The 24,364-nt window shown below is 40.0% G+C and overlaps 1 protein-coding gene across 6 annotated transcripts in view; it reads left to right on the top strand.

Moving 5' to 3' along the window:
• PLEKHA8 (pleckstrin homology domain containing A8) overlaps positions 1–24,364 on the top strand; it is a 94,392-nt gene that overhangs the window by 43,213 nt on the left and 26,815 nt on the right. For 5 of the 6 annotated variants that reach the window (XR_005021188.1, XM_036863177.1, XM_036863175.1 and 2 more), the window contains 3 exons: positions 18,457–18,573; positions 19,587–19,742; positions 21,159–21,283. Coding sequence is in view for 5 of the 6 variants with exons in the window: in XM_036863175.1 (XP_036719070.1) it covers positions 18,457–18,573; positions 19,587–19,742; positions 21,159–21,283 (398 nt within the window). In the remaining variant the exon portion in view is untranslated. The remainder of the gene's footprint in view (positions 1–18,456; positions 18,574–19,586; positions 19,743–21,158; positions 21,284–24,364) is intronic. The other variant, XM_036863178.1, reaches the window with a different exon arrangement.

Below are 24,364 nucleotides of genomic sequence, written 5' to 3'. Positions count from 1 at the left end.
GAGAACTTTCTCAACTTGATAAAGACTAGCTACAAAAAACCTACAGCTGACATCATACTTAATGGTGAGAACCTAGAAACTTTGCCACTAAGATCAGGTACAAAGCAAGGATGTCCCCCTCATCACTCCTTTTTAACCTCATACTGGAAGTCCTTTCTAATACAGTAAGGCAAGAAAAGGAAATTAAAACTATGCAGATTCAGAGGACTTCCCTGGCGGTCCAGTGGTTAAGACTCCACACTCCCAATGCAGGGGGCACAGGTTAAATCCCTGGTCAGGGAACTAAGATCCTGCATGCCGCACGGAGTGACCAAACAAACAAACAAGTATACAGATCCTGAAGGAAGACATAAAACTGTCTTTGTTCACCAATGATATGATCGCCTATGTAGAAAATCTGAAAGAACTGACCAAAAAACTGGTACTAATAAGTGATTATAGCAAGGTTGCAGGGTACAAGGTTAATGTGCAAAAGTCAGTTGCTTTCCTGTATACTAACAATGAACAAGCAGAATTTGAAATTCAAAACACAGTATCTTTACATTAACATCCCTAAAAATAAAAGACTTAGGTATAAATCTAACAAAATATAGGCAAGATCTGTATGAGGAAAACTACGAAACTGGTGAATGAAATCAAAGAAGCTTTAAATAAATGGAGAGATATTCCATGTTCATGAATAGAAAGACTCAGTGTTGTCAAGATTTCAGTTCTTCCCAACTTGATCTATAAATTCAATGCAATCCCAGTGAAAAATCCCAGGAAGTTATTTTATGGATGTCAACAAACTGATTCTAAAGTTTATTTGGAGGGGTGGGGGCGGGTAAAAGACCCAGAATAGCCAACACAGTATTGAAGGAGAAGAACAAGGTTGAAAGACTGACGCTACCTGACTTCAAGACTTACTATAAAGCTACAGTAGTCAGTATTGTGTGGTACTGGTGAAATAATAGACAAATAGATCCGTGTAACAAAATAGAAAGCCCTGAAGTACACCCACATAAATACAATCAACTGATCTTTGACAAAGGAGCAAAGGCAGTACAATGGAGCAAAGATAGTGTCTTCAACAAATGGTACTGGAACAACTGGACTTTTATATGAAAAAAAATGAATCTAGACACAGACCTTACACCCTTCATCAAAATTAATTCAAAATGGATCACAGATCTAATTGTAAAATGCAAAACTATGAAACTCTTAGAAGATAGTGTTGGAGAAAACCTAGATGACCTTGGGTATTTTGATGCCTTTTTAGATAAAATTCCAAAGACACAATCCATGAAATAAATAATTGATAAGCTGGACTTCATTAAAGTTAAAAACTTTTGCTCTGTTAAAGACAATATCAAGAGAATTAGAAGACAAATCACAGACTAAGAGAAAGTATTTGTAAAAGACATTGGATAAAAGGACTGTTACCCAAAATACACAAAAAACTCTTAAAACTCAACAATAAGATAACAAAGAACCCAATCTAAAAATGGGTGAAACACCCTAACAGACACCTCACCAAAAAGATATACAGATGGCAAATAAGCATAGGAAAAGTAGCTCCACATCATGTGTCATCAAGGAAATGCAAATTAAAGCAACGATGAGATACCACTACACACCTGTTAGAATGGACAAAATCCAGAACACTGACAACACCAAATGCTGACAAGGATGTGAAGCAACAGGAACTCTCAAACATTGCTGATGGGAATGCAAAGTGGTGTTAGCCACTTTAGAACAGTTTGGTGGTTTCTTACAAAACTAAACATACTCCTACCATATGATTCAGTGAAAGCACTCCTTGGTACTTATCCAAAGGAATCAAAAACTTAGGTCTACACAAAAACTTATGTTCACACAAAAACCTGCACAGGGATCTTTATAGCAGCTATATTCATAGTTACTAAAACTTGGAAGCAAGCAAGATATCTTTTAGTAGGTGAATGTATAAACAAACTGTGGTACATCCAGAAAATGGAATATTATTAAACGCTTAAAAGACATGAGCTATTGAGCCATGAAAAGACCTGGATGAACCTTAAATATTACTAAGTGAAAGAAGTCAATCTGAAAAGGCTACATACTGAATGATTCCAATTACGTGACATTCTGGAAAAGGCAAAACTATGGAGACAGTAAAAAGATAAATGGTTGCCAGAGGGAGGGGGATGATTGTTGTGGGAGATGAATAAGATGGGTGTATATTATCATACATTTTTCCACATCCATAGAATGTACAACACCAAGAATGAACACTAAGGTAAACTATGGACTAAGGTAAATTATGGTGTGTCAATGTAAGTGGTAAAAAAATGTACCGTTCTAGTGAGTGATGTTGATAATGGGGAAGACTATGCACATGTGGAGGCAGGGGACATGTTGGGAATTTCTGCCTCCCTCTCAATTTTGTTTTAAACCTGTAACTGCTCTAAAAATTGTAAGTCTTCTTAAAAAGTTTTTAAAAAATAGGAAAAGGTATACCATGCAAACACTAATCAAAAGAAAGTTGAATTGACAATATTAACATAGACAAAGTAGACCTCAGAACAGGGAAAATTGCAAGGGATAAAGAAGACATTGCATAATTATAAAAGGATCAATTCATCAAAAAGACAGGAATCCTAAATGTGTATCCAACTAAAAGCATATTGTCAAAATATATGAAGCAAAAACTGATAGAACTGAAAGCAGAAATAGATCCACAATTAAACTTGGAAACTTCAGCATTCTTCTTTGAGTAATCCATAGAACAAGTAGACAGTAAGTCACACAAAGATATAGAAGATCAGAACACTGTCAACCAACTTGACCTAAGTGACAATATAGAAGAGTCTCACAACAGCAGAATACTGCATTTTTTCAAATGCACATGGAATATTCACTAAAACTGACCATATTCCGGGCATAGTAGAAACCTTACCAAATTTAAAAATGTTCTGTGTCTTAACAAAAAGTAAACTAGAAATCAATAAGAGAAAGATGTAGGAAATCCCCAAACATTAGGAAATTAAACAGTACACTTCTAAGTAACCTGTGGGTCAAAGAAGAAGTCTCCAAGAAAATTAGAAAATATTTTCAACTTAAATTGAAAACATAGCAGTGGTTGGGCAGGGGTAAGGTGTGGGGGGAGGGCTTGGCTACAAAGGGATAGCACAAAGGAATTTTAAGGGGAGGATAATGGAGTTTTTCTGTATCTTGATTATTATGGTACTTGTTAGAGAACTATGAATTTATCAAAACACAGAACTGTTAACCAAAGAAGAAATTTCACTATGCATAAATTTTAAAATAAATACTAAAAAATTTAAGTGTCTTTTAAATGGAATAGTTTGTTTTTTTTTTTTTAAGTGATGTGTTTGGATGAGCTACTTGTCACAAGGCTGCTGAGTAAAAAATAAGGAAAGCTACAGTCAGACATGGGTATGACTCACAAGTAATCACTTTTTTTGGTTTGGATCTTTAAAGAAATAAGGGCATCTCTATTTAGAAATTTTGATTTAAAAATGGTGACTGTTGTGAAATAAAAAAGGAAGAAAATATAGTGCAAAACCAACATGAGTTATGCCATTTTAGATCCAAATATAAGTGCATTTTTTAAAGAAAATTGTGCTCATTGAAAAAATACATACTGTTCGACATTACTTGAACTGAAAAATGACTTGCAAACAATTGCTGTCAATTAAGTATAAAAAGACACTTGCACTACGTGAGAAAAAAGCAAGCTGTTAACAGTTTCAGAATAATGATCTTCAAATCTTTAATTTCTTTGAATAATGTTTTGTAGTTATCAGAGTATAAGTTTTACACTTCTTTTATTAAGTTTATTCCTGTTTTGTTCTTTTTGATATTGTAAATGAAATTATTTTCTTTTTAAAAATTTTTTAAATTTTATTTATTTTGGGCTGTGTTGGGTCTTCGTTGCCGTGCGTGGGCTTTCTCTAGTTGTGCAGAGCGGGGTACTCTTCATTGTAGTGCGCGGGCTTCTCATTGTGGTGGCTTCTATTGTTGCGGAGCACGGGCTCTAGGCACGCAGGCTTCAGTAGTTGTGGCTCGCAGGCTCTAGAGCGCAGGCTCAGTAGATGTGGCGCATGGGCTTAGTTGCTCCATGGCATGTGGGATCTTCCCCGACCAGGGATCAAACCCGTGTCCCCTGCATTGGCAGGCGGATTCTTAACCACTGTGCCGCAAGGGAAGTCCTGAAATTATTTTCTTAATTTCATTTTCAGATTGTTCATTGCAACTGTATAGAAGTACAACTGATTTGTGTATATTGGTCTTTTTTTCCCCCAATATCTTTATTGGAGTATAATTGCTCTACCATGGTGCGTTAGCTTCTGCTGTATAACAAAGTGAATCAGCCATACATATACACATATCCCCGTATCCCCTCCCTCTTGAGTCTCCCTCCCAACCTCCCCATCCCACCCCTCTAGGTGGTCACAAAGCACCGAGCTGATCTCCCTGTGCTATGCAGCTGCTTCCCACCAGCCATCCATTCTACATTTGATAGTGTATATATGTCCATGCCACTCTCTCACCTCGTCCCAGCCCACACTTCCCCCTCCCCATGTCCTCAAGTCCACTCTCCACGTCTGCGTGTTTATTCCTGTCCTGCCCCTAGGTTTTTCAGAACCATTTTTTTTAGATTCCATATATATGTGTTAGCATACAGCATTTGTTTTTCTTTTTCTGACTTACTTCACTCTGTATGACAGACTCTAGGTCCATTCGCCTCACTACAAATAACTCAATTTCGTTTCCTTTTATGGCTCAGTAATATTGCATTGTATATATGTGCCATTCTTTATCCATTCATCTGTCAATAGACACTTAGGTTGCTTCCATGTCCTGGCTATTGTAAATAGTGCTGCAATGAACATTATGGTACATGACTCTTTTTGAATTATGGTTTTCTCAGGGTATATGCCCAGTAGTGGAATTGGTGGGTCATATGGTAGTTCTATTTGTAGTTTTTTAAGGAACCTCCATACTGTTCTCCATAGTGGCTGTATCAATTTATATTCCCACCAACAGTGCAAGTGGTTTCCCTTTTCTCCACACCCTCTCCAGCGTTTATTGTTTGTAGACTTTTTGATGATGGCCGTTCTGACCAGTGTGAGGTGATACATCATTGCAGTTTTGATTTGCATTTCTCTAATGATTAGTTTTTGTTGAGCATCCTTTCATGTGTTTGTTGGCAATCTGTATACTTTCTTTGGAGAAACATCTATTTAGGTCTTCGGCCCATTTTTGGATTGGGTTGTGTTTTTGATACTGAGCTGCATGAGCTGCTTGTAAATTTTGGAGATTAATCATTTGTCAGTTGCCTCATTTGCAAATATTTTCTCCCATTCTGAGGGTTGTCTTTTCGTCTTGTTTATGGTTTCCTTTGCTGTGCAAAACCTTTTAAGTTTCATTAGGTCCCATTTATTTATTTTTGTTTTTATTTCCCTTTCTCTAGGAGGTGGGTCAAAAAGGATCTTGCTGTGATTTATGTCATAGAGTGTTCTGCCTATGTTTTCCTCTAAGAGTTTGATAGTGTCTGGCCTTACATTTAGGTCATTAATCCATTTTGAGTTTATTTTTGTGTATGGTGTTAGGGAGTGTTCTAGTTTCATTCTTTTACATGTAGCTGTCCAGTTTTCCCAGCACCACTTATTGAAGAGGCTGTCTTTTCTCCATTGTATATTCTTGCCTCCTTTATCAAAGATAAGGTGACTATATGTGTGTGGCTTTATCTCTGGGCTTTCTATCCTGTTCCATTGATCTATATTTCTGTTTTTGTGCCAGTACCATATTGTCTTGATTACTGTAACTTTGTAGTATAGTTTGAAGTCAGGGAGCCTGATTCCTCCAGGTCCGTTTTTCTTTCTCAAGATTGCTTTGACTATTCGGGGTCTTTTGTGTTTCCATACAAATTGTGAAATTTTTTGTTCTAGTTCTGTGAAAAATGCCATTGGTAGTTTGATAGGGATTGCATTGAATCTTAGATTGCTTTGGGTAGTATATTCATTTTCACGATATTGATTCTTCCAATCCAAGAACATGGTGTATCTCTCCATCTATTTGTATCATCTTTAATTTCTTTCATCAATGTCTTATAGTTTTCCACATACAGGTCTTTTGTCTCCTTAGGTAGGTTTATTCCTAGGTATTTAATTCCTTTTGTTGCAGTGGTAAATGGGAGTGTTTCTTTAATTTCTCTTTCAGATTTTTCATCATTAGTGTATAGGAATGCAAGAGATTTCTGTGCATTAATTTTGTATCCTGCTACTTTACCAAATTCATTGATTAGCTCTAGTAGTTTTCTGGTAGCATCTTTAGGATTCTCTACGTATAGTATCATGTCATCTGCAAACAGTGACAGTTTTAGTTCTTCTTTTCCGATTTGGATTCCTTTTATTTCTTTGTCTTCTCTGATTGCTGTGGCTAAGACTTCCAAAACTTTATTGAATAATAGTGGTGAGAGTGGGCAACCTTGTCTTGTTCCTGATCTTAGTGGAAATGGTTTCAGTTTTTCACCATTGAGAAGTATGTTGGCTGTGGGTTTGTCATATATGGCCTTTATTATGTTGAGGTAAGTTCCCTCTGTGCCTACTTTCTGGGTTTTTTATCATAAATGGGTGTTGAATTTTGTTGAAAGCTTTTTCTGCATCTATTGAGATTATCATATGGTTTTTATCCTGCATTTTGTTAATATGGTTTAACACATTGATTGATTTGCATATATTGAAGAATCCTTGCATTCCTGGGATAAACCCCACTTGATCCTTTTAATGTGCTGTTGGATTCTGTTTGCTAGTATTTTGTTGAGGATTTTTGCATCTATGTTCATCAGTGATATTGGCCTGTAGTTTTCTTTCTTTGTGACATCTTTGTCTGGTTTTGGTATCAGGGTGATGGTGGCCTTGTAGAATGAGTTTGGGAGTGTTCCTCCCTCTGCTGTATTTTGGAAGTTTGAGAAGGGTAGGTGTTAGCTCTTCTCTAAATGTTTGATAGAATTCACCTGTGAAGCCATCTGGTCCTGGGCTTTTGTTTGTTGGAAGATTTTTCATCACAGTTTCAATTTCAGTGCTTGTGATTGGTCTGTTTGTATTTTCTATTTCTTCCTGGTTCAGTCTTGGAAGGTTGTGCTTTTCTAAGAATTTGTCCATTTCTTCCAGGTTGTCCATTTTATTGGCATGCAGTTGCTTGTAGTAATGTCTCATGATCTTTTGTATTTCTGCAGTGTCAGTTGTTACTTGTCCTTTTTCATTTCTAATCCTATTGCATCTTCTCCCTTTTTACTTGATGAGTCTGGCTAATGGTTTATCAATTTTTTTTTTATCTTCTCAAAGAACCAGCTTTTAGTTTTATTGATCTTTGCTATCATTTCCTTTATTTCTTTTTCATTTATTTCTGATCTGATCTTTATGATTTCTTTCCTTCTGCTAACTTTGGGTTTTTTTTTTTCTTTCTCTAATTGGTTTAGGTGTAAGGCTTGGTTGTTTATTTAAGATGTTTCTTGTTTTTTGCGGTAGGATTGTATTGCTATAAACTTCCCTCTTAGAACTGCTTTTGCTGCATCCCATAGGTTTTGGGCCATCATGTTTTCATTATCATTTGTTTTTAGGTATTTTTTATTTCCTCTTTGATTTCTTCAGTGAACTCTTGGTTATTAAGTAATGTATTGTTTAGCCTCCATGTGTTTGTATTTTTTACAGATTTTTTCCTGTAATTGATGTCTAGTCTCATAGCATTGTGGTCGGAAAAGAAACTTGATATGATTTCGGTTTTCGTAAATTTACCAAAGCTTGATTTGTGATCCAAGATATGATCTATCCTGGAGAATGTTCCATGAGCACTTGAGAAGAAAGTGTATTCTGTTGTTTTTGGATGGAATGTCCTATAAATATCACTTAAGTTCATCTTGTTTAATGTGTCATTTAAAGCTTGTTTCCTTATTTATTTTCATTTTGGATGATCTGTCTGTGGGTGAAAGTGGGCTGTTAAAGTCCCCTTCTATTAGTGTGTTACTGTCGATTTCCTCTTTAATGGCTGTTAGCATTTGTCCTATGTATTGAGGTGCTTCTATGTTGGGTGCATAAATATTTACAATTCTTATATCTTCTTCTTGGATTGATCCCTTGATCATTATGTAGTGTCCTTCTTTGTCTCTTGTAATAGTATTATTTTAAAGTCTATTTTGTCTGATATAAGAATTGCTACTCCAGCTTTCTTTTGATTTCCATTTGCATGGAATATCTTTTTCCATCCCCTCACTTTCAGTCTGTATGTGTCCCTAGGTCTGAAGTGGGTTTCTTGTAGACAGCATATATACAGGTCTTGTTTTTGTATCCATTCAGCCAATCTATGTCTTTTGGTTGGAGCATTTAATCCATTTACATTTAAGGTAATTATCAATATGTATGTTCCAATTACCATTTTCTTAATTGTTTTGGGTTTGTTATTGTAGGTCTTTTCCTTGTGTTTCCTGCCTAGAGAAGTTCCTTTAGCATTTGTTGTAAAGCTGGTCTGGTAGTGTTGAATTATATTAGCTTTTGCTTGTCTGTAAAGATTTTAATTTCTCCATCGAATCTGAATGAGCTCCTTGCTAGGTAGAGTAATCTTGCTTGTAGGTTTTTGCCTTTCATCACTTTAAATATGTCCTGCCGCTCCCTTGTGGCTTGCAGAGTTTCTGTTGAAAGATCAGCTGTTAACCTTATGGGGATTCCCTTGTACGTTATTTGTTGTTTTTCCCTTGCTGCTTTTAATATTTTTTCTTTGTATTTAATTTTTGATAGTTTGATTAATATGTGTCTTGGCTTGTTTCTCCTTGGATTTATCCTGTATGGGACTCTCTGTGCTTCCTGGACTTGATTAACTATTTCCTTTCCCATATTAGGGAAGTTTTCAACTATAATCTCTTCAAATATTTTCTCAGTCCCTTTCTTTTTCTCTTCTTCTTCTGGGGCCCCTATAATTCGAATGCTGGTGCGTTTAACGTTGTCCCAGAGGTCTCTGAGACTGTCTTCAATTCTTTTCATTCTTTTTTCTTTATTCTGCTCTGCAGTAGTTATTTCCACTATTTTATCTTCCACGTCACTTATCCGTTCTCTGCCTCAGTTATTCTGTTATTGATTCCTTGTAGAGCATTTTTAATTTCATTTATTGTGTTGTTTCATGTTGTTTCATTCATCATTCTTTGTTTGCTCTTTAGTTCTTCTAGGTCCTTGTTAAACATTTCTTGTATTTTCTCCATTCTATTTCCAAGATTTTGGATCATCTTTACTCTCATTACTCTGAATTCTTTTTCAGGTAGACTGCCTATTTCCTCTTCATTTGGTCTGGTGGGTTTTCACCTTGCTCCTTCATCTGCTGTGTATTTCTCTGTCTTCTCATTTTGCTTAAGTTACTATGTTTGGGGTCTCCTTTTCGCAGGCTGCAGGTTCGTAGTTCCCATTGTTTTTGGTGTCTGCCCCCAGTGGGTAAGGTTGGTTCAGTGCATTGTGTAGGCTTCCTGGTGGGTGGGACTTGTGCCTGTGTTCTGGTGGATGAGGCTGGTACTTGTCTTTCTGGTGGGCAGGACTGCATCCGGTCATGTGTTTTTTGGGTGTCTGTGAACTTAGTATGATTTTAGGCAGCCTCTCTGCCAATGGGTGGGGTTGTGTTCCTGTCTTGCTAGTTGTTTGGCATGGGGTGTCCTGCAGTGGAGATTGCTGGTTGTTGAGTGGAGCTGGGTCTTAGTGTTGAGATGGAGGTTTCTGGGAGAGCTTTCGCCGATTGATATTATGAGGGGCCGGGAGGTCTCTGGTGGACCAGTGTCGTGAACTCGGCTCTCCCACCTCAGAGGCTCAGGCCTGACACCCGGCCAAAGCACCAAGACTGTCAGCCACATGGCTCAGAAAAAAAGGGAGAAGAAAAAGAAAAAAAAAAGAAAAATAAATAAAGTTATTAAAGTCAAAAAATTTTTTAAATGATTAAAATTTTAAAAAGTAATTAAAAAAAAAAGAAGAAGAGAGCAGCCAAACCAATAAACAAATCCACCAGTGATAACAAGTACTAAAAACTATACTAAAAGAAAACGGACAGACAGAACCCTAGGACAAATGGTAAAAGCAACCCTATACAGACAGAATCACACAAAGAAGCATGCACATGCACACTCACAAAAAGAGAAAAAAAAAACCAAACATATATATATATATATATATATATATATATATATATATATATATATATATATATATATATATATATATATATATAAAAGAGGAAGAGAGAAACCAAATCAATAAACACATCTACTAATGATAATAAGCTCTAAATACTAAACTAAGATAAACATAAAACCAGAAACAAATTAGACGCAGAAAGCAAACCCGAAGTCTACAGTTGCTCCCGAAGTCCACCTCCTCAATTTGGGATGATTCGTTGTCTATTCAGATATTCCAGAGATGCAGGGTACATCAAGTTGATTGTGGAGATTTAATACGCTGCTTCCGAGGCTGCTGGGAGAGATTTCCCTTTCTCTTCTTTGTTCGCACAGCTCCTGGGGTTCAGCTTTGGTTTTGGACCTGCCTCTGCGTGTAGGTCTCCTAAGTGTGTCTGTTCTTCGCTCAGACAGCACGGGGTTAAAGGAGCGGCTGATTAGGGGGCTCTGCCTCACTCAGGCTGGGTGGAGGGCAGGGTACGGAATGCGGGGCGACCCTGTGGCGGTAGAGGCCAGCGTGACGTTGCACCAGCCTGCGACGTGCCGTGCGTTCTCCCGGGGAAGTTGTCCCTGGGTCACAGGACCCTGGCAGCGGCGGGCTGCACAGGCTCCCGGGAAGGGAGGTGCGGATAGTGACCTGTGCTTGCACACAGGCTTCTTGGTGGCTGCAGCAGCAGCCTTAGCGTCTCATGGCCATCTCTGGGGTCCACATAGATAGACGCGGCTCGCGCCCATCTCTTGAGCTCGTTTAGGCGGTGCTCTGAATCCCCTCTCCTCGCGCACCCCGAAACAATGGTCTCTTGCCTCTTAGGCAGTTTGAGACTTTTTCCTGGACTCCCTCGCGGCTAGCTGTGGCACACCAGCCCCCTTTAGGCTGTGTTCACGCAGCCAACCCCAGTCCTCTCCCTGGGGTCTGACCTCCGAAGCCCGAGCCTCAGCTCCCAGCCCCCAGCCGCCCCGGCGGGTGAGCAGACAAGCCTCAGGCTGGTGAGTGCTGGTCGGCACCGATCCTCTGTGCGGGAATCTCTCCGCTTTGCCCTCTGCACCCCTGTTACTGTGCTTTCCTCCGTGGCTCCAAAGCCTCCCCCACCGCCACCTCTTGTCTCCACCAGTGTGGGGGCCTCCTAGTGTGTGGAAAGTTTTCCTCCTTCACAGCTCCCTCCCAGACATGCAGGTCCCATGCCTATTCTTTTGTCTCTGTTTTTCCTTTTTTTTTTTTGCCCTACCCAGGTACGTGCTGAGCTTCTTGCCTTTTGGGAAGTCTGAGGTCTTCTGCCAGCGTTCAGTAGGTGTTCTGTAGGAGCTGTTCCACATGTAGATGTATTTTTGATGTATTTGTGAGGAGGAAGGTGATCTGCACGTCTTACTCCTTTGCCATCTTGAAGGTCTTCCTCGTGTATTGGTCTTATATCTTGCAACTTTGCTGAACTCATTAATTCTAATAGTTTTTTAAGTGGATTCTTTTTTTTTTTTAATATACAGGAGCATGTCTGTGAATAGAGGTAGATTTGCTTCTTCCCTTCCTATCTGGATGCCTTTTGTAGTCTAATTGCCCTGGCTAGAACCTCCAGTGCAGTGTTGAATAGAAGTGGTGAAAGCAAGCATCTTTATCTTATTCCTGATCCCAGGGGAAAAACATCCAGTCTTTTGTCATTGAGTATGATGTTAGCTGTGGGTTTTTTGTAGATGCCTTTATCAGGTTGAAGAAGTTCCCTTCTCTACCTAGTTTGTTAAGAGTTTTTATTATGAAAGGGTATTAGATTCTGTCAAATGTTTTTTATACATTTAGTGAGATAATCATGTGATACCTTAGAAATATTACAGAAAAACCCAACTCAGGGTTGAAGTGAAAAATGGACATCTATTAGTCCATGTAACTGAAAAGTCCAGAGGGTATCTTATCTATAGGTATTACACAGTCTGATCGAAGTGTTCAAAAAATGTCATCTAGATTTGCTTCCTTTCCCTACCTCCCTCAAATACTCCCACCCGCTTTCCTTGTATGTGTAAATCATGTTTAGGTCCATGTGATGGCAAAATGACTTCCAGCAGCTCCAGGTAAACATCTTTGAGACCAAAGAAAAAAGAGAGACAGTCTCCATTTCTTTCCACCTTTCCCCAGTCCCAGCAAAAGTCCCAGAATTATTTCTGGTTGGGTCCCTTGCCTGTCTTGGAACATATCATTGAGGAAAGGGGATGTGAAGCTCCATTTAAGCCTGAATCACAGGCCCACCCTGGGGCTAGTCAGCCCAACCCAAACTACATGGATAGAGTGGGGAGAAGGGGGTTTTCAGGAACAGAAATGTGGGAGGTGGATGCTGGGTTGCCAAAAATAAATGTCCACTGTACCTTCTATAGTGAAATAATCCAAGATAATACAAAATATGTGATATTGGCATTTAAATACTTTATCCCCCTAGCCCATCCCTGGCAGCAGTAGCTTATATGAGCTAAAACTTTTCCCTGCTCATGGAAGTTTCTTGTCTAATCTTCTAAGCAGGGAGTTTGGCTGACACCACTTTCCATCTCTAGTAAGGGATGGCAAAAAAAAGGGAGTAGGGTTGGACAGGAAGATAGTCTAATGGTAATTGAATGAATCAGAGACTGGTATAGACCCACAGTTTTCATCTGCTCTTTTGTTACCTTGAATATTTTATCATTTTCAAGTGTATTAGGGTTCTCCAGAGAAACAGAACCATATATATACATATGAGGAGATTTATGATAGGAATTTGGCTCATGCAGTTATGGAGATTATGCAGTCCTACAGTCTTTTCTCAGCAAGCTGGAGAACCAGGAAGGCTGGTAACACAATTCAGTCTGAGTTTACAGGCCTGAGAATCGAGGGTGGTGGATGGTTCAAGTCCTGGTCTGAGTCTAAAAGCCCAAGAATGAGGAGCACCAGTGTCCCAGGGCAGGAGAAGATGGATGTTGCAGCTCAGGCAAAGAGAGGAGATTCACCCTTCCTCTGCCTTTCTGTTCAGCTCAGGCCCTCATTAGATTGGATGATGTCCACCCACATTGGTGATGGCAATCTTTACTCAGTCTGCTGATCCAAATGCCAATATCTCCCAGAGACCCCCTCACAGACACACCCAGAAATAATGGTTTACCAGCTATCTGAGCATCTGGTAGACCAGTCAAGTTCATACATAAAATTAGCCATCACCCAAACCAAGGTAACAGCATATTAATTTAAAACAGGAAGTGCATTAATGGCCTCTTCATCATGCATGCCTCTTTTCTCATGCAATTCATCCATCATTCCTGAGCTGTATCTGAGCTTCCCAGGACTGTACATCGTGAAAGAGCAGTGTGTCTCTACATTACTCTGGACTCTCCATTGCTCTGCCATTAAATCTCAGATAATGGGAATGAGACTTCTGTGGGCTCTTAACATGCCTTTTGAAATTCTAGGAACTTTATGCTTTAAGGAAAAGTTTTTCTTGGTCATAGTCTTTATAGTTACAAACTACAGAATAAAATAATTGAAACCCTTCTAGTGTCATTATAACTTTTCCTAGATAAATACAGAACCTATTACAGAGAAGGTGTTATTTCAGTTACTATTATCATTTACAAGCTACTTTTAAAATATATTGCAGCTGTGCTGTGTGCGTTTGTGTGTGTGTGTGTGTGTGTGTTTGGGTTATTTAACATTTTTCAGATTCCTGTAAGATAAACCTAGTTTATACCACATTTTTTCAATTTTTAGGCATTTTTTTTCACATTCCAACAGCTCTGAAGTCAGGAAGCATCTGAGAATGAGTATCATGTCATTGCTTAATGGGCAGGTTATTTTTTGTTTTTTTTGTTTTTTAATTTTATTTATTTATTTATTTATTTATTTATTTATTTATTTTTGGCTGTGTTGGGTCTTCGTTTCTGTGCGTGGGCTTTCTCTAGTTGTGGCGAGCGGGGGCCACTCTTCATCGCAGTGCGCGGGCCTCTCACTGTCGCGGCCTCTCTTGTTGCAGAGCACAAGCTCCAGACGCGCAGGCTCAGTAGTTGTGGCTCACGGGCCTAGTTGCTCCGCGGCATGTGTGATCTTCCCAGACCAGGGCTCAAACCCGTGTCCCCTGCATTGGCAGGCAGATTCTCAACCACTGCGCCACCAGGGAAGCCCTGTTTTTTTTTTAATTGAAGTATAATTGATTTACAGTGTGTTAGTTTCTGGTATACAGCAAAGTGATTCAGTTATATATATATTTTTTCTTTTTCATATTCTTTTCCATTATAGGTTGTTAGAAGAGATATTGAATACAGTTCCCTGTGCTATACATTAGGACCTTGTTGTTTATCTATTTTCTATACAGTAGTTTGCATCTGCTAATCCCAAACTCCTAATTTATCCCTCCCCCACCCCCTTTCCCCTTTGATAACCATAAGTTTGTTTTCTATGTCTGTGAGTCTGTTTCTGTTTTGTAAGTTCATTTGTATCTTATTTTAGATTTCACACATAAGTGATATCATATGATATTTGTCTTTCTCTGTCTGATTTACTTCACTTAGTATGATAATCTCTAGGTCCATCCGTGTAGCTGTAAATGGAATTTTTCATTCTTTTTTATAACTGAGTAGTATTCCAGTGTGTGTGTGTGTGTGTGTGTGTGTGTGTGTGTGTACACACCACATCTTCTTTATCCATTCATCTGTCGATGGACATTTAGGTTGCTTCCATGTCTTGGCTATTGTAAATAGTGCTGCTGTGAACATAGGAGTGCATGTAGCTTTTTGAATTAGAGTTTTTTCCAGATATATGCCCAGGAGTGGGATTGCTGGATCATACGGTAACTCTGTTTTTAGTTTTTTAAGAAACCTCCATACTGTTTTCCATAGTGGCTGCACCAATTTACATTCCCACCATCAGTGTAGCAGGGTTCCCTTTTCTCCACACCCTCTCCAGCATTTATTATTTGTAGACTTTTTAATGATGGCCATTCTGACCGGTGTGAGGTGATAACTCATGGTAGTTTTGATTTGTATTTCTCTGATAATTAGCGATGTTGAGCATCTTTTCATGTGCCTATTGGTCATCTGTATGTCTTCTTTGGAGAAATGACTGTTTAGGTCTTCTGCCCATTTTTTGATTGGGTTGTTTGTTTTTTGTTATTGAGTTGTATGAGCTATTTGTGTATTTTGGAAATTAAGCCTTGTCGGTCACATCACATGCAAATATTTTAGTTTATCTTCAAATTAATGGTATGTGATGGTTAATTTTTTGTGTCAACTTGCCTGGGCCATGGGGTGCCCAGACATTTGACCTAACATCATTCTGGGTGTGTCTGAGGGTGTTTCTGGATGAGATTAACATTTGAACTGATAGACTGAGTAAAGTAAATCGCTTTCCCTAATATGAGTGGGTCTCATCCAGTCAGTCAAAGACCTAAATAGAACAAAAAGGCTGAGTAAGGGGTAACTCTTCCTGCTTGATTGTTGAGCTGGGATACTGGTCTTTTCCTGTTTTCTCAGTCTCACTGAAACACTGGCTCTTCTTGGGTCTCAAGCCTGATGACTTTTGGACTGGAATTACAAATTGGCTCTCCTGATTCTCTAGCTTGCTGACTGCAGATCTTGGAATTTTGCAGCCTCTATAATTGTATGAGCCAATTCCTTATGATAAATTATATATAGATATACATACATATTATTGGTTCTGTTTCTTTGGAGAACCAAGACTCATACAGATGGGGTCCTAAATTTGATAAAATACGATAATTGAGGGTATGCTGAACTCCCTCTACTTGAGAGTCATGGTGGATTTGAAGAGTGTTCACACCAAACATAACCATGGGAGTTGAGCTGTAAGGGAGAAGATGCTACTGTTCTATACCAGGATAGCTTTCTAGCAGTGGGGAGTCAGGGTTTGGGGGTTGTTTTGCCAGGAGGGACAGTATTAGAAAGACATAGTTTTCTTCCCAACTCTGTTGTGTACTTCCTGTGTGACCTTAGATAGGTCACTTAATCTACATGGGATTGGTTTCCTTCTCTGTAAAATGAGCTGGTTGGGCTAGGTGATTTCAAAGGCCCTTTCCGTTTCTCAGATTCTTAGGAATTGATTCTTCTGTTTCATTGAGGGGAGATGGCGTAAGGTATAAATAATGACTCTCTTGCAAAGGGCTAAAATATCACTAATAATATCTGACTCCAGGAGTGTTGATTATCTACTCAACAAGGCAATCTGATGATCAGTTTGATTTCCTGGATTGTAATGTTTGTGCCAAGAATAGTAGCCTTCGGGTTTGTGGTTCCATAGAATTTGAAGCCAAGGTCAGGAAGCATCACCTTCTGAAATAAAATTTTCAAGTTCACCTCAAGAGGTTTTCTAGCCAGTAATCAGCTTGTGGGGGTGTTGAGATAAGGCCATGGGGCTCCTGATGTCCAGTAAAGGGTCTAGGTTCATCGCTGGGAGGGAAGTCCCCAGTATAAGATGGAATAAGAGGAACATAAGCCATGGTTGTAGAATACATTACTCATCTTTGGTTGAGAAGGCTTTTAGGGAAGGATATTTCGGTGACTGGTATGAGGGTGGATATTGAGAATTGGTTTTTATCCAGTTTTGTTTAAGGAAGTGAGAGATGTGGTACCTGAGCAGGCCTGAGTGTTCTGGTTCCTAGAAAGCAGACCCTGATGAAGTAAATGATGAGTGAAACATCTTGCCTGCCACCTAACTCCTGTGCCTGAGCTTAGATTTAGTGCTGACCATTCAGCCTCCTGATTAAAAATTAAGTTTCCCTGAACTATGATCTTAGGCTATGGGTGCTCCAGGAAGTGTACTAATCTTCTGTTATAATGTAATAAATTGATGCTGTTACCAGAAGGGGGACCCCTTCCAGGGCCCAAGAGTGGGCTCTTGTCTAACACCTGGGAATGAATTGTCCGAGGAGACACACATGCTGACAAAGCAAAAGACTTTATTGGGAAGGGGCCCCCCGGGGGGAGAGCAGCAGGGAAAGGAAACCCAGAACTGCTCTGCCACGTAGCTCACATCTCAGGTTTTATGGGAATGGGGTTAGCTTCCCGGGTTGTCTCTGGCCAGTCATCTTGCTTGTGCCCATATTTGGTCCAATTCCTGGTGACGCACGCATCTCTCAGTCAAGGTGGTTTCCAGCGTCAGGGTTTCTGGGACGTCGGCAGGACATATTATGGCTGGCATCTCCTCCCTCCTCTTGACCCCTCCCGATTTCTGCCAGCTGGTGGTAGCTGGTCAGTTCCGTGTTTCTTATTGAGACCTCCTGTTGTGAGATAACTCATGCAAGCAGTTATTATTCTGCCTGGCCAAGGTGGGCGGTTTCAGTTAGTGGTTCCCTAACAATACTACTTTGACATCAATTGGTGACTTATACATTTAGCTGGTGTGAATCAATTCCCAAGGGCCCATCAGGTGTGTACCTGAGCAGCCCTTGGGGCTCTGCGCAAAGCGCCTACCAACCTTCACTCCAGCTGTCTCAGCTGTAGAAGAGTCTAGTGAGAGAAATGTATCCTTAAAAGGCTATGGCATTTCAGAGAAAGAAAAAATACATCTGATGAGGAGACTAACAAGGCTTATGCAGAGGTAGTCAGGGATGACATTTTAGGAAGAAGATCCAATTTGAGCAAAAGCCCTGAGGCAGGCATGCAGCAAGTAAGTTTGGTTTGACTAGAACATAGGTTGTGTAAGAGGACTAGACAAGATGTGTGTTTCCACTGAATATGGTTCGTCCCCTGAAATGCTGTGAAGTAAAAGTAGTTAAGCCCTTGAATGTTTTAAGATTATTCCATTTCAGTGGATCAATACCAAATAGTAAGTTAAAGTTATCTTTCTTTAGGGAACATATGACCCTAGGCAGGCTTATTAGACAGCACTTCATATGATGTTGAAAGGGCAACATAATCTTTTATCTCATTTCTAGGTTTGGAATAATTTTTCTTAACCAGAGGGGAGGAGAGCAAGTATGTTAACAATAATCTTTGGAAAATAATAATCTTTCATCTTAGAAAAAGTAAAAACCAAAGATTACTAGTACTATATTAGGGGGGAAAAGGAATAAAAATCATAAGTAATCCCATTACCTAGAGAATCATCACCATATTTATTGCTGATCCTTCCAGACTTCTATGCAAAAATGAGATCAAACATACAGATCTTTTCTAACTTATTTCTTTCCCTTAGAATTTTCCCCCAGAATGTGAGTTCCTTGGAGCTAGAATCCAGCATCCTTTGTTAGGTCCTATTCCTGTGTCCTGGGAAGCAGTAATTGAGACCATGCTCTTGCTTCTGTTTTCAGGTTGGCAGCCTCGGTGGTTCCTTCTCTGTGGGGGAATATTATCTTATTATGATTCTCCTGAAGATGCTTGGAAAGGTTGCAAAGGGAGCATCCAGATGGCGGTGTGTGAAATTCAAGGTGAGAAGCCAAGACACTTGCAGGTTTTATTTTTCTTTCTGTTTCTCCCCCAAAATATAAAAACACTGGCTTCTGTGTGCCTTTCTCTGCTGCTCCCATAGTATAAAGATATATAATGTTATGTCCCAGAAAAAGTCTTACAAGTAAGACCTAAAACTGCAGTGAGTTTTTACAAGGAGGTTGGTTAAGAGGTAGTCAGAATAAATGAGAGCAATGTGCTTATCAACCACACATCTAGTGCTCATTCCTTAGTCACCTGCTTACCTCGGGCTTGTGGCAGTTTGCTAAGATTATTTGTCTTTTTATTGCAACATCAAACACTTCTATGTTTAAATCACGACACATACACACCTTCTCACCACCACCATCATGCTCAAAACTAAACAAGCAAACACCTAACAGACCTACAAATAGCCTTTTCTTCTTGGTTTTGAGAATCTTGAGACATGCTGAGAGGATGTGGCTCAGAAACCGACTAGAAGGGAATTTGGGGCATGGGGCTCGGGGGGTGAAGGAGAGTGTGGCTTGCTTGTTTCTTCTCCTAAAGTGTTCTAAGGGAATTCTCACATTTTTGATAAGACTAGTGAAGGAAAGTAGAAAGGAAAAATATTGTGTTCTTGATTGCTTTTCAATAACCCAAGGAGATAAAGAGCACATCCTTACTTGTTTGCATCAAGCCTTTTTGGCCGCAGAGCAGCATACTTTACACACACACGCCAGAAGAGAGATTTTTCCTCTCTCCTCTTACAAACGATCCTAAGGAGATTTAGGTGATTCTTTTTTAGGCCAAAGTCCTGGTGAGACCTTGGATCCAACTGCAGTTTTCCCTCTCCATTAGCAGAGACCTCTAGGAAGAGATAAATAAACAAGGAGAAGTAGTAAGGGCTGACATCCTCTCTTGGAAGAAGCTCTCAGTGACTGGCGTGCCAGTTAATCTCAAGAATTTGGGTGGAGTGGAGGCTACCCAGATAGGGCTTTTCTGGGTTTCTGACCTCCCTATGCCTTGCTCCCAGTTCATTCTGTAGATAACACACGCATGGACCTGATAATCCCTGGGGAACAATATTTCTACCTGAAGGCCAGAAGTGTGGCTGAGAGACAACGGTGGCTGGTAGCCTTGGGGTCAGCCAAGGCTTGCCTGACAGACAGTAGGACCCAGAAAGAAAAAGGCAAGTATTGATTGTCCTCTGGACTGGGAACCCTTGGAATCACCTAATGGCATCTCTGGGTTCCCATATTTGTTATCTTGCTTCTGACCACCTAGCCACAGCCAGCTTTTTATATCATGCAAGTGCTGTATATCTCAGTGGACCTTAAACAGTCTATACCTGACTCTTCTTTCTTAGCGTGTCATAGTAGAAAGAATGCAGGTTTTGGAGCCAGATACAACTGGGTTCAAATCATGGCTTTGTAGGGTACTGGCTTTGTGACCTTGACATAGGTCACTTAGCCTCTCTAATCTTCAGTTTCCTTATATTTTAAAAAGAGGTAATTACCTATCTTAGAAGGATTACCATGAGGTACCTCGCCTGGCACAAAGCTGACTTTTGGTAAAGAGTAGCTGAGCCAGAGAAGCCTTGGATCTGGGTATTTCCTGCAGTAACACCCCGCTTTCCCCTCCCTGTTCCTGGGGTAGATGGATACTTAATTGTCAGGTTGCTGCTGCTTAATGCTCATTAACTCAACATCATTAAGTCTCTTGAGAACCATGGCATAACTTTCTATTTTGCCTGGGTCACGAGTGCCAGGGCTTACTGCCTGAGCTCTGCCTTCCCAGTCCCCCAGCCTCGAATGTACACCTGAAAAGATTGGTGGGAGAGAGGGGCCTCTGGGAACAAGTGTTTCAGGGGACCTTTCTCATGACACGTATGGCAGATGTGCTTAACTCTTCAAGTAGACACAGTAAAATGACCTATTTGTTGGTTGTTTTTCAATGCTAAGTTGAGAGCAAATTCTAGACACTGTCAAGCTCTGACTCAGATCAGGTGGTAATGTGCAGCTTTTTCATGGAGAAGAAAGCAGAGGCAGTTACGATTGTAGCCGAGCCCTCAGCGCCAGGATGGCTGGAGTGCCGTGCTAATGAAGGAGCAGCAGGTGTGCAGAGGGTGCCGTTCTCCTTGCCAGGCAGCATGCTGGACCAGTCCTCTGAATTCACGAGCTGTCTTATTAGTGGTAATTGCATGTTACAGAACACTCTTTCCCAGTTTTGAGCACTGGATAGATAGCTGTGACCCCATTTTACAGATAGGAAAACTGTGGCAGAACTGAGACCAAAACCCTGAACCCTTGACTGTTCCCAGTTCTGACACAAGTGGATCAGAGGTATACTGTCTCCTTCTTCCTGTACTGGTGATCATTAAATATGTTGGCTCAAGAAATAATGTAGATTACTTCAGAAGACTAAAAATCTCCTTTTTCTCTTTTTCTTGCTCCCATAACTTCAATTATGTCATATCTGTAACTCATACTATAAACATCTGACTTTAGGCATAGATTATATTTCACTTATCTGTATAGTATGCTAACTAGTATATCAGTTATTTATTCTGGGAATTAAATTACGTTTTCATCATTTTGTTATTTAGAGTTTGCTGAAAACACTGAAAACTTGAAAACTAAAATGTCGGAACTAAGACTCTACTGTGATCTTCTTGTTCAGCAAGTAGATAAAACAAAAGAAGTGACCGCAACTGGCGTGTCCAATTCTGAGGTAAGATACCATTCTTCTTAGCCACATGACAAGTAGCACCAGATGTTGCTTACAGGTGCTACTTATTCTCACATAATCCCTACCTTGGAATTTACTGCTTTTCAGAGGAAAAAAGTGACAGACTTCAACAAAGAGAAGAAGTGTGTGCATTTCAGCATATGGAAGCATATAGTTTTCCTTCCTGGGATGAATTCAGGATTAATTAATTGATAATTTTGGAACTTTTAACTTTAGTACTGATGTACTAAAATATGTGTCTCCCCAGTTTGCATAACTTTCTAAAATATAGCCTTAGCTGTCTAGCAGAGCCATTTCTATACTACGCATGTGGCTCCTAAGGTGACGGCATCATGTGTGTCAGTAATATGTATCTGTCAGCTCTGATGAGACTGTAACAGGATTTCATTTCACCGTAATAGATGTTCTGCTTGAGTAGAGACTAGTGCTTTCAAAGATAGAGACACAACTTTATTTCTCTCCATCATCAGCAAGGATTGCGATTTTTATCATTTATTAATGAAATTGTTATTTACTCATTCTAAAACATATATTAAAAGATCTATCTGATGTTAAGCTATGTATTGAATGGTTCACATTAACCAGAGAGGGGTCTCTGCTCTGCTCTCAGAGAAGTTATCTGAAAAACAGTGCCCACAAAATGAAGAATCTGCAGATTATAATTAATGGTTTTAAATTACTTTTCTTAGGTAATCACTATGCTACTAGTAATATGTGTGCTCTAAGTTTTTCTAATAAAGGTGGTTTAACTCACTTTCATTCACTTTTTAGGGGTCTCTCTTACTCATTCAGCAACTGCCTATTGTGTACAAGATACTGTGCTGGGGGAGGGAGATGGGAGGGGTACCAAAACACTTCAGTCCTGCTTTGGGGATGTTAGAACCTAGAGCAATGATTCTCAACCCAGAGCAGTTTTGCTCTTCAGGAGACATTGGGCAATGTCTGAGACATTTTTGGTTGTCACTACTGGGGGAGTGCTGTTGGCATCTAAGGGGTAGAGGCCAGATGCTGCTTAATATCTGCAATGGATAGGAGAGCCACTGCCCCTATATCCCCTGCTCCAATAAGCCAGCCCCAAATGCCAGTGATGCCAAGGTAGAGAAGCCCTGGTCTAGTGGGAAGGGAAAAAGTGAACACAGCAATTTTTAATTCTAGGAAGTGTTTATAGTAAGTGCCTTGGGAACTTGCTAATGAAAGTGTGGTTGTGATATTGTGATTTATAATAAGAAATATACGTTTGGTCTTTGTCTAGTTTTTGGCGCAGAGCTCCAAAAAAAAAAAAACCCTTGGAATTTCCAGGTGATAAAAAGTGTCTTTTGTTATGTTAATGAGGTGACTACTGGAAAATACTAAGGATGGAGGCTCTGGTTGACTGTAGACCCAAGCAAGTGATTAGAGGGTTGGAACTTTCATTCCTACCCCCTTACCTTCTGGGAGGGGAAAGGGACTGAAGATTGACTTCAGTCACCCTTGGCCAATGATTTAATCAATCGTGCCCATTTAACGAAGCTTCCATAACCCACAGCATGGGGTTTGGAGAGCTCCCGAGTTGGTGAATACGTGTTGACTGGAGAGAGTGGCATACTCAGGGAGCATGGAAGCGCCAAGCCTCTTCCCACATGCCTTGCCCTATGCATCTCTTCCATCTGGCTGTTCCTGAGTTATATCCTTTTATAATATACTGGCAATCTAATAGTTAAATGTTTCTTTTAGTTCTGTGAGCTGCTCTGGCAAAGTAATTAAACACAGGGAGGGGGTTGTTGGAATCTTCAGTCTAGAGTGGGTCAGTCATTAGCACAAGTGACACCCTGAACTTGCCATTGGTGTCTGAAGTGGGGAGCAATCTTGTAGGACTGAGCACTTAACCTGTGAGATCTGACACTATTTCCAGGTAAATTGTGTCAGAATTGTAAGACACCCGGCTGGTGTCCAAGAATTTCTTGGTGGTGTGGGAAAAAACCACACATTGTAATTGGTGTCTGAAAAATAGTGGTTCACGACCAGTAACATCTAGCTTGTTAGAAAAACAAAATTGAGGAAAACATAGAGGCTATGGTTAAAGAACAAAATTCAACTGAGTAAAATTTAAAGATCTTATTAGCTTTATTCAGCAATTCATAAATCGGGCGGCATCCAGTCTAGCAGACAGAAAGGAGCTGTGAAGAGCTGTACCAGGCTAGAGATCTTTATGGACCAAAGTGAGCAGGAACAAGGAAGTTATACCGGGCATTTGCTGAATGGTTAAAGCAGGGTTACTTTTCTTATATGGAGCAAAGGGAAGTCTTGGAGCCAGGTCAGTACAGTAACTTGCACTGAGCAGGCGAGCACTGATGGGTTGACCTAGGCCTGCCTTTTCTGGGAGAGCCCAGCATAGAAACTTGGATAAGTTTTTGGTTTGCTGATGTGAGACTTAGCATGACTGACTCCATCTTGGGCCCAATCTGGTAACTTTAATACCACTAAGATGTGGTTACCAAACTCTCTAGTCAGGGGGTAGCCTCAGTTTCCTGAACAACTTATTAATAACAATATCCAGAGGAAAAACAACCTGAGCAAGTGAAATAACTTGGAGAAAAACATGATTAGATATTCAAAATAATTCCAGTTGCTGAAACCTCTTAGACTCATCTGTACTGAAAGCCAAAAACTCATTCTGAAAGCAAAAAATGTGTGATTTGTGGTTTCTAATGCTTCCATTCTAGAACTTCATTTTTACTCAGACAGTGGGAGACATTTTTCCATTGATCCCACTGGCTTTCAGTCCATGTGATTCTGTTTGGTGTCTGCCACCCCTTATAGACTGCAAACTCCACAAGGGCTCAGCGCCTAGCACCTGACATACTGCTGTCATATAGTGTTGTTGAGTTGAGAGAAGTCGTTGCCTTCGGTTGGAGTGGTGGGTGAGCATGAAGGGCAGATTGAGGGTAAGGCTTGAGTATGATTAATAGATAAGTTGGACTTGCTCAGTCTTTTTCTTTTATAACTGATACACATATTTGTCCAGCAAAATACGGGTACATGATTATTGTTATTACCCATTATTAGATGGATAAAACCTCTAAG

Source organism: Balaenoptera musculus, chromosome 9, assembly GCF_009873245.2.
Source record: "Balaenoptera musculus isolate JJ_BM4_2016_0621 chromosome 9, mBalMus1.pri.v3, whole genome shotgun sequence".
NCBI classification, from domain to species: Eukaryota; Metazoa; Chordata; class Mammalia; order Artiodactyla; family Balaenopteridae; genus Balaenoptera; species Balaenoptera musculus.
This window is presented reverse-complemented; position numbering and strand designations above follow the sequence as displayed.